This window comes from Uloborus diversus, chromosome 9 (assembly GCF_026930045.1).
Source record: "Uloborus diversus isolate 005 chromosome 9, Udiv.v.3.1, whole genome shotgun sequence".
NCBI classification, from domain to species: domain Eukaryota; kingdom Metazoa; phylum Arthropoda; class Arachnida; order Araneae; family Uloboridae; genus Uloborus; species Uloborus diversus.
The window spans coordinates 63,430,528-63,442,180 of NC_072739.1; the positions used below are offsets into that span (position 1 = coordinate 63,430,528).

At 32.3% G+C, this 11,653-nt stretch overlaps 1 protein-coding gene across 1 annotated transcript in view; it reads left to right on the forward strand.

The window, feature by feature from the left end:
- LOC129230274 (nucleoporin Nup188-like) overlaps positions 1 to 3,990 on the forward strand; it is a 50,103-nt gene extending 46,113 nt beyond the window's left edge. The window contains exon 23 of the mRNA XM_054864674.1: positions 3,595 to 3,990. Coding sequence (XP_054720649.1) covers positions 3,595 to 3,883 — 289 coding nt within the window. The 3' untranslated portion in view covers positions 3,884 to 3,990. The remainder of the gene's footprint in view (positions 1 to 3,594) is intronic.
- The last annotated feature ends 7,663 nt before the right edge of the window (positions 3,991 to 11,653 follow it).

The window sequence follows — 11,653 nt, forward strand, 5'->3', positions numbered from 1 at the left end:
AATATATTTCATCTGTGACAAAAATTTCCTTTTAAACTAATTAGTAATGAAATATTGATATATGTTTGAACAGATTATTCATCCATTTCTGCTTCAACACAAGTAGTTCATACATCTTTTTATTTAATTTATCCTTTCTACTGAGAGAATCATTTTAGTATGAAGTGCGGCCCTCTGGTAAAAAACAAAAATGGTTCAGTATCACTGTATTGCATCATAAAAAATATATATGTTGCTTTGAAAAGAAAAAACAATTGCTATGTTTCAATTGATATTTAAACAGAAAAGAAACATTATTAAAATAATCAAGGAATGGCAGAGACAATTAACACACCGTTAACAAATTGACTGATCAAAAAAGAGATGGCAGTGCAGTGAACCATTCTAAATTTACTGTCTACAAAATTTATTTTATTACATTATAATTTATTTAAATTGAGATTGCAGGAAATAAATTATTATATTTCTTGAGTGTGAGAATTTAATATTCAATTTATTGTTTGAAGTTTTTTGATGTTTATTACAAAAAGTAACCTACATCATTTTGATTATTAATACTTTAGATTTTTAGAATCATTTGAATTAAGAAAAAATGTACTTGTAATACATTTTCATTCAGTAATTATTTGTAATTGAAATGTTTTGAAATTTTTAAGTTCAAGCAATGACTGCATTTAGTTGACAAAAAAGAAAATGAAAGGCTTTGCATTCTTTATTGCAATCCTTTTTTCGCCGATCCATTCTTTGATTTTCTCTGCATATCACACCTTCATGAAAATCGATGTTTCTGAAATGAGGAGTGGCTAAGTGCTATCATATCCTGACAGCCAGAGTTTACATACAAATATATTACTTATGCTTTAAGACATTTCTCCATCAAATGTTTTTTCATAACTAGTAATATAAGGGTTGCCTCAATGAAAAGAGAACAAGTGCAATAACATCAGAATGAATGATTCAATTAGATCGTCACTGTACAAGTATATAAAGGGTGGTATGAGGAATGCATGTCAAATGCCATTCTGCAGTTAAAGCTGTTTGCAGTAGAGGACATTGTACAAAAGAAAAGTCGTGCTATCCATGGATGCGTCCAGATCAGAAAGCGCGGTAGTACCAGGGTTCGTACGGGTCATGGAAATCCTGGAAAGTCGTGGAAAAAAAATAAGTGAATTTCAGACCTGGAAAAGTCATGGAAAATTGAAACTTTCATTGAAAGTCATGGAAATTTATTTCAAGTCATGGGAAAATGTCCTGGACAAAGAGAAAGTAACAGTAACTAAAGGAGCATTAGAAATCTTGAGTGATTTAACTGTAGAGCACATAAAAGCTGATCCCAAAATCAAATCTGTATTTTGAAATCTCATTGCATCCACTTCTTTCGCAGCCACTTGCCTTATTTTACGATGAGATTTTTCTGCTTGGACATCACTTAAAAAGCAGTTCAATTTCATCCGAGTTCGATTCCATCACTCGTAAGAACTTTAATTTTAAATTTATCAGAGTTTATCTTAATTTGTTGAAGGTTTTGGACAATAAAGATCTTTAGTCAGACGCGCGAAAGAATACAGAAAGAGGAATTCTAATACTCTCAAACAGTAGTGCCCAACATACGGCAAGCAAAACTAATCCATGCGACCCACTGCTACGTTCCTTGTCAGGAATCAAACATGTTCTGGAATTTCTGAACATATCAATTTATATGCATTTGAAAATGTGCAAATAAGTAAACAAAACAAGTTTACTTCCGAATTAGAAGATTGATTCATTACTGAATGGTTCTATCAAAAAAGATATGGTTTAGAAACATAAAAAACTAAACTATGTGGCTTTACTTTAAACAACCAAAATACAGTCAAGTTACGTGGATGATTAAATGCACTGTTGACACTAATAGACAACTTTTGAAACAAATTTATTGAAATGTAGTGATGACTCATTCAACCTTTGTCCCATTCAATATCATTCTGCCTGTTTACAAAACAAATATCAGACATTTAAGCATCATCATATTTGTTTCACTGCATTTTTACTTTACTTAAATTTATATGATGAAGACATATAAAAATCGTTTAGTTTTTTAAGTGTACACTTACATTTTGTCCATTACGAGTAAGTGCTTCAGTGAGGGTGTGGCATTTATGCAGACGTTTTGCTAATACTCATTTCCAAAAATTAGCAAATTTGAGATTAAATAGTGTGTAACGAGGTCATGAAAATTTTCATTGAAGTCATGAAAAAGTCTTGGAAAAGTCATGGAATTTTTTCATCCGAATGGAGAATGAACCTTGTAGTACGGTTAAGGGCGGCAAACGACATCAAATCTGCCGAGACCGGGCCAAGCAAACATCGCAATCACAATAATTCCATTGCCTTCCTTAATGAAATGATCTGAGCTATTCGAAAGATTAAGAGACCCGTGAAATCAGTGACGAACTCAACCTGAGTAAAGGAACGGTTCACACTATCATCCACAAAGATCAACCCAGGAAACCCATATGACCAGAAACAAATTTTCCGTTGGGAAGTTTTGGAGCACCCCTGTATAGTCCGAACTTGCCACCCTGTGATTTCCACATCTTTGGGCCACTTAAGAGAGCAATACAGGGGAAACATTTCCATTCACAAGATGAAGTGAAGGAAGCCATGCAGGACTTCCTCAGGAACCAGCCCCGATCTTTTTACCGCGAAGGCATCCACCTGCTGCTGCAACGCTGGGACTCGTGCTTCAACGCCCATGACGATTTCTTTTGATTTACATTAAAACTATTATTTTTATTCAACTAGTCCACTTTTCATTTGGCAGCCCTTATATTATAACACATTATTTAAAACTCAACTCATAAGTCAAGTAGCGAAAAACATGCTGTCTGATCTATTGATAAAACATCAATCAATATAATATCTTAAATAATTTTGTAATCATAAAATTATAAATTAAAAATTAAACTCAATTACAAAACATTTCTTTCTAGAGTTTCATATTTTATTATTCAAGTCACAAGAATTTGCTCTGGACATTTTACTGTGTGAAGTCCAGAGCTGCAGAAACAGCTTCATTTATTCAATTTAAAATTTAATTTACATTGTTTTTGCGATTAAAAAAAAGGGACTTTTGAAGTTAGTTTACTTATTTCGTATCTTTTAGCAAAGAAATTAAATATCTTTGTTTTTGGTCAAAAAATTCATTTTGAGCAAAATTTGTAAGAATTTGAATATGTAGTAATCTGTATATTTGTGCTATAATTACATTGGTTTTCTCTAGTTACTTCTCAGCACAAAGGTATTTATTTATTTCTCATGTCTCAGATTTTTGCTCATATTCTGAATATATTGAAAAATTTGTATTTTATAAAAAGTCGAAATCCTAATACTAAAAATGTAAGGAATATTTGACATAATCTTAATTGAAAAACAATTATAATCTATCTCAAGTAATCTTTTACCTCAAATACATTTCGTTGACTGTGAAACAGACAATAATTGAAGAAATTTTCATTTTAACTTAATTGTAAGACATTTTGAAAACTCTGCCACCATTCTATAGCATTTTGTCGCAGCCAAAATTTAACAAATAATTATTTGTTTTTTTGGCAGGTCTCTTTTGATGTATATATTAGAAGTCAGTTTGACAATTTTACTTTCACAATCCAAAGTTGCATTTTCCCATCCAGAATTACCTCTGAGAGAAAAGCAATTAATTAAACGAGAACTATCTGCAGAACTCAACTCTATGAACATCACCATTAATCGTTTTTTAAGGAGAGGGCCTTTGTCACCAGCAGCTGGTCAGAGCTCTACAAGTCCAGTGTTCTCAAGATCTCAATCAACAGAATTTTCATTTTTAAAAATGATTAGTAATTTAGTAGAAAAACTTTTTAAATGACAATGAAACATACTTGAAAGCTGTAATTTTGTATGAATTTTTAAATGTATAAAATATTTTTAACTTAGTACTGACTTTTTTACTTATTGTAAATAAATGAGTTTCCAATCAGGAATTGAATAAAGAATAAATACATAGTTATGATGAATTACATGGCTTCAAATATTATTTCATGATTTCTATTCTTTCTCTTTTTTTTTGGGGGGGGGAGCTTTTATTAATCTATTATATTGATGACTGGTTTCAATTTTTATATTTTATTTGAGCATATATGACCTAATGGGTTAGGGACTAGTTACGTGGTGGCGCTAAAAAATAAAATCATGAATAATCAGTAGAAAACTTTAGCAAACAAGAACTGTGTAAAAAAAGATGAAACTTTTTCAAGGGCATGAATTAAAATAAATTCTATTTTTAAAACAGCTTCTTTAGATATTTTAGTACACTTTTCTTATATTGTAACAATTTCTTTGAACATGATGATAATTTTGATGTGTAACATTGCAAAATATGCAAACAAATCCATGACCTGAAATCCACAAAGTGGTTGGACCCAAGATGTGCAAACTTGAGAGAGTTGGCTGTGGTAAAATTTTAAGTTATACTAGCTGCATCCCCCGGCTTTGCACGGTCTACCTCAAAAATAAAAGTTATGTCAAGTGACGCATGTTCAACAATCAGGCTTGAACAAAAAAAAATTAGAAAAATTTTGCGGCAGATTGCGGAAAAATAACCAAAAAGTAAACATTTTAAATCCCCTAATTACAGGAAAAGTTTTTAAAACCAAAGCCAGAATTTTATTTGTTCATATTTGAGAGAAAAAAATGGCAACAGATCTTTCGTCTCAATGATTTTCTTCACGCTACAAATTTTAAGAAAAGCATTGTTACGAAAAGTTGAGAGGAAGCACTGAATAATAATTTGAATGGAGGAAAGCCTTCAAAAAATAGGGATTTTATGTCAAAATCAGTCCTAATTAATAGTTTTTAATAGATATCTCCGCTAATTATTATCGGAGGATTATGTTAAATATCCAAACATAAAGATGGGGAAAATACGGACCTATCAATACCTGGTTCAATGGTCAGTCTACTGGCGTTCGGGAGAAGTAACTCGTACATAGATACACTGCTCAAAACAATTAGGGGAGTACATGGTTTTAACAAAATTACCCAAAGATGTATGCCAATAAGTAACATAAAAGAAATCATCCATAGTTTAAAGCTTACCAGGAAACAGAAGAAGAAAACTTTATTTACAAATCAAAGTTCATGACGTCAAAAACCAGAAAAAGGAGATAAGGGCAGAAATCGGGATGTTTCAGAAACGTCTGTTTTATTGCCGTAACTGTGAAATTCAATTGTGCAGTATTTGTTTTTGAGACGAGGTTACTTTAGAATGTCTCAACAACGTAATTTACCAGAATCCATGGCATGGCGTGTTATAGACAGACTGGAATCCGGGCAAACACAACATAGTGTTGCGAACGCAATTAGAGTCGCCAGAAGTGATGTTGCAAGGCTGTGGAATCCGATTCCAAAAAACTGGAAATGTTAGACGTCGAGAAGGGCAAGGTCGGCCATGCTCCACTACAGCAACTGATGACCGATATATACGGTTAACAGCCCGTCAAAACAGAACAGAGAATGCTAAGCAGCTGCAAGGACAGTTGCGCTTGGTTTCAGGATGAAGTGTGTCCAGTCAACAGTACCTAATTAGCTTCATGAGGAAGGGCTCTATACTAGGACTAGGCGATATCAAAATTTTAATACCGCGATATATCGCTCTCCAAATATCGATATATTGATATATTCTTGGGGGGGAGGGGTGCAAAGGATCGAAAAACAACAAAAAACGTTTCCAAATATAATATTTCTCTAATTCAAAACTTTCCTGGAGGGGGGGGGAAGAGGGCGTGCTCAATGGTATAGCTCAATGCATGACAAAAATGCTTCGCAACAAAAGTTTTAAATATTCACAGGGTTCGTACGCCCTTGAAAAACCTTGAAAAGTGCTTGAAAAAAAAAGTTCATTTTCAAGTGCTTGAAAACCTTGAAAAAGTTTCTTAGTGCTTAAATTCTCTCAAAAATCAACTGCTTAGAAGTTTTAAAAAAGTATTTCACCAATGCAATTTTCTGAACATGTGTTCAGTATGCAACATCGCGAAAAATTGCTTCCGTGTTTGGGATTTCAATCCTTTTGCATCTTGTAAATATTTTGATGTTTTTTACAACCGAAAGATATTTTGACATATGGTACCTTAGATTAGTTTATTTTTTGTTTAATTTCATTAATTAACAAATAAATTAATTTGGAAACCATGACAACATTGAACTTACTCGGGTTTCGCGGAAAATTGCTCTTGTGTTTGAAATTTCTATCTTTTTGCATCCTGCAAATATTTAAATATTTTGGCTAATCAAATGTTAGTTTCGCATATGCTACCTTAGATTAGTATTTTTTTGTTTAATTTTAATAAAAAACAAATAAATTTATTTCATGGGAAACATGCCACGTCGAACGAACTCAGACTTAGCGAAAAATTGCTTCTCGTGTTTGAAATTTCAATCTTTTTGCATCTTGCAAATATTTAAATATATTCACTAATCGGATGTTATTTTCATATTTGCTACCATAGATTAGCATATTTTATGTTTAATTTCAGTAAAATATAAGTTTATTTTATGGGAAACATGACAACATTAAACTTAATTCGCGAAAATTTGCTGCCCTTGTTTGAGATTTCAATCCTTTTGCATTTTGTAAATATTTTTACATTTTTGGCAATTAGTAGTTATTTTGACACTGCTACATCAGATTAGCTTATTTTATTTTTTATTTTAATAACTAAAGAGTTAAAGAATTTATTACCTTGATCTTGTTTAATTATTTGCTTATTTATTTTTGCAATTTTAAATGACTATCTTTACCTAATTTTTGGTCATAACAGATTTTTTTTTAATATAAATTTCAGCAGTTGAGCACCTAACAAATTAACTTAAAGTTTGTATTTTAAATATAAAGTTGATTTATATAATTTTATTTATAAGTACATAATTTTTTTATGTCTGCTAAAATAAATAAGGTGTATAACAGGGGTGGTAGTGTTATGATTATTCACTTGAAATCCAGTAGTGTTCGTTTTTATGCTTTTACCTCCCTATATCTCCAATTTTCCCCTTTTCCTCAAATGTTCAAAATTACTACTTTATTAAGGTTGTGGGTACTTGGAGCTTACTGAAAGAGGCTTTAATCAGCAAAGGGGTAGATAGCTTAAGGAGGGTCATTCATCTTCATATTGATCTAATAAATTGACCAGTACCAGCCTAGTTAGGCCCAGTGCCTGTTATCAACAGGCACTGGGCATGGTATTTCTATGCAGAATATTTTGACTTAATAAACTATTTTATAAATTGTATGCATAGCAAAAGTTATTGTTGTACATATGTATATTCAAGTAATAGGGGTCTTAGTTTTAAAAATTATCCCCCCCCCCTCGCCCCATTTTGCTCTTTGAAACTTTCAGGTAATTTTTTATGAACTCACAAATCACAATTACACCTGAATATTATTGCCTTTCTAAATTTAAATTCTAATTTCAACAATAACCCATTTTTTCCCAAAATAAAACTACTTTTGTCATAATATATGTCAACTTCTTGTGAATCTTTTCAATTTCGAAATATGGCTCTATAAATCTGAACTTGCACATTTATTGTCTATTGCAAGTTAATCAATGAAAGCTTTATAGGCTCAAGTTTGCATTCAGAGCATTTATCACTGCTTAAGCTGCTTTTGTATATTTTGAGGTGTAGAGACTGGACTGTGGGCTTTCATAAACTTTTCTTACTTCCTAATTTTTAAATTTACTCGAGGACAGTTGAAATGCCTTATTGGTTGAACAGCTAATAAATACATACGAATAATTGATTTGCATACTTATAAATGATTTGCAAACCTAATATTTTTAGAACTTAATAGTGCAAACTGAAATAACTTTCTGGGTAGTGATTTTGTCCTAACCGCCCTTATATTGTAATAAACCACTGTATAGATATTGGAAATAAATGTTGAAACCGGAGGGGGGGGGGGGGAGTGACTTCAAAAACTCCTCTCTGGCAATGCCATTGAACTTGGGTATTTTAGTTTCTTCCCATAAAAGTTAAAAGCACTTATGAAAGGTTTTTTTTTTTTAAGTATTAATTTGCTGATTCTAGAAAATATACAAACCTCTGACTGCTGCAACCTTTGAAAAACCTCAAAATTAAACCTCTTGGTATCTGCTTCAACTTTTCAAACATTTTCAGAAAAACTTTCAACGCAGTAGATCTTTCATCAAAGCGTCTCTCGTTGTAGAAAAAGCAATTTTGTTTTCCTATACTTTTTTGTATTATTGCCTTATTTCTATGTGTTTGTAGTAAATGAAATCTGCATACAATATTTTTAGTACAAGTTAATGATATTGCCTTGAAAACAAAATTTTTTACCTTGAAAAGTACTTGAAAAGTGCTTGAATTTTTTTCTGCCTAAAGGGTATGAACCCTGATTCAATTCAATATTTTGTTTAAATCTTTCAATCTGAGCAGTCTCAATAATTTGAATGTACTTTGAACTGTATTTCGTATTGATGTCTTAAATAGTTTGTTTTTTGTCACTTAATAGCTTTTGCTTTAAGACTTTTTACTTTTTAGTTTAGTAAGATTAAGTAAAATACTAATAATAAATGTTAAAGAATGCAGCTATAAATACACTGCAATTTGATATGTAACTTAAATATTTTCGGGGGAAAAATTAAAATTAAAAAATTTCTTTCTTTATTTTATTTATTTATTTATTTTTTATTTATTTATTTTATTTACTTATTTATTTATTTTTTTTTTTTTTGAAAAATTCTGAATATTATCAAAATTAATGCAGTAAACTTCTTTTTTGGTGTTTTTAAATAAATTTTAAAACTTTTTATTTCAATGAAATTTCTCATAATTTTTAAAATCTACGAATTATGTATATTATTCATTTATGTTAGATTAGTAAATAAAAAAAATGCTTAAAAATTTTACTTACTTTTTATCTTTATCTGACGGTCTTAGAGAATCTTGGTAAACCATTCAATAAATGTCATCAATCGACAAGCTCAGCCTTTTCAATCATGGTACTTGTTACTCTTCCGAAAATGCGTAGAACTTTCACAAAGAATCCATGCCCGTGAATGGTAGAACTCAATTCCATCTTCGTTAATGCGTACAACTTTCACAAAAAACATTATGTCCGCACATTAACAGTAATGTCTGGTGAGAAGTTCAAATCAGGGTTGCCGGGAATAACGCTTTAAAATTGGATTACCGTGTTATGATCGGAATAAAAAAATTTCCCTCTTATTATGATAATATCAAAAATAAAGCTACTATTTTCATTCAGTTATGAGTTGTGCTCTTTTTGATACGACAGCTCGGATAGAAATGATTGAGCTGGCGGCGTATTTTATTTAATCTCATTGAGTTTTTTTCATTTCTACATTTCTGTTCAGTATATTTGGCAAACCTTTTATTCAGCGTAATATCAATGGTTTACGTTTAATTAGATTTATGACCCGTGTTGATACTTCCATTGGTTAATTTTTAATTGTTGCATTAAGATGCTTTTTTAACCAACACGCATTTACTTTTCAGGGCCCTTGAGAGGCCATATCAGCCTTGTCAGAAACTAGAGGCGCGGTTCTTAGAAGGGCCCCGCTCTTGAAAACTTTTTAGGGGGAAGGGATCCAGAGACCAATCTGACAATGGGTCCACCTTGACCTTCGGCGGCCCTGTAGTTAATTTTCCCTTGTATTATAATTAAAAATAAAATAACTGATTGAAGAATGCAGTTAATTTCTTGAAATTTCAAGCCCTCATCCATCGTACAGAACTATAAAAAGTTATGTATTTTTGAGTCAGTATTTCAATTTCTCCGTAATTATGTCCCGTATTTCTGTTTCAACCGATATATCGGACGGATTGAAATCTAAATATCGTTACCGTGGCAATAGTTATATATCGATATATGATGATATATTGGTATATTGCCCAGCCTTACTTTATACACATAGGCCAATGGTCTGCATTCCGTTGACCCCACGCCACCGTGCAGCCCGAAGAAGATGGGCTACTGAACATTTAGATTGACAGCAACATGATTGGAGCCAAGTGCTGTTTACAGACAAGTCCCGAATCAGTCTGGTGTGTGGCACCTGACATGTTCTGGTACGGAGAGACAGGGGCACTTGAAATAACCCCGCATTCGTTTGTGAAAGGTCAGAAAACCAACGAGCTGGTTGGATTGGATGTGATGGAATCAGCATAGGCGGACGTACGGACCTGCATATCATTCGTAATGGCACTTTGACGAGCCGAAGGTATGCAGATGAGATACTGCGACCTCATGTCATCCCTTATGCTGGAGCCATTGGAGATTCCTTTGTTTTCCAGGATGATTATGCCCGATCGTATAGAACTTGTCTGGTGAAAAACATGCTTGAAGCTGAAACAATACAGAGTATGGAATGGCCAGCGTGCTCTCCTGAACTGAATCTAATCGAGCATGTTTGGGACATGCTGGGATGATGCATTGCTGCGCTACCAAAACCGTCTGTTACTGTACGAGACTTGGAGATTGCACTTCTTAAGGAGTGAGTGGAACAATATTCCCCAAAGTCAGATCGATAACCTCATTACATCCATGGCAAACAGGTGTGCAGCAGTCTTAGCTGTTTGAGGAGACCACACGCCCTAGTAAAACTCATGCATCATGATTAAACAGTACCTTCCTTTATCGTTTACAAGTAATCAAATTGTTGCGCCAAAATCATCTTTTCATGATTTTTCCATATTTTTAAAGAATTAAAGCTTCATTCTAATTTTTTTTACTTTTTGTTTCTGTATTGCGTATTGATATGCATGTACTATCCATTGCATGCTAATATGTGGCTGTCTCGCATGGTGTTCTTCACTTTTTTGCTTGCTCCCCTAATTGTTTTGAGCAGTGTACATACACAGATATGCTCAGTTTTTAATTATATGAGATAACATAGTTGTCTTTTTTTGACATGTAAAGGCAGTTTTAAAAATAAATTCTTAATAATAAGAATAGTAAATGATACAGGTGTAGTAAATTAAAAATATGAGTGTTTAATTGTTAACTGATTTTAAAAACGAGTTTTGTCGGGTATTTATTAATACTTTTGTATCACTTTGTCAAATTTTTGGGACCTTATTTTTTTCCTAAAAGGGACCAGAGTTACCAGGTGAAAAGTTTTTTAAAACAACTTAAAACTAATCCAACGCTTCAGAACTTTGAAGCCAATGATTCTATGTTCAGTTACATAACTTAGCCTGATGAAATGGCATATGTATCATACCTACAATTTTTAAATTTCTTTGAAAATTCACAACATGCATATGGAAATAATAGACTTCAAAAACTCAGTAATATAGCCGAATTCAAGGCTTTAAGATGAATTAAAGGCACTGATGAAAAATACTTAAGCATGATAGCTTAATGTTGTGCATCATTCCCTTCCGATTTTCTTAAATGTAATGTTAAGAAAATGGCTTTGGTTGGCTTTTGCTTTACAATCAGCTTTGGGATGGTACTCCTGTGAAGTTATTTTCCCCAATGAATTTTATTCTCAGTTCATCGGGAAACAGGTTAATGGACGGAAATTTAGAAGCATGTGTTCTTGTAAAAACAGTGAATTATCAACCAAATGTTTCAAACCTTACAGGGTTAATA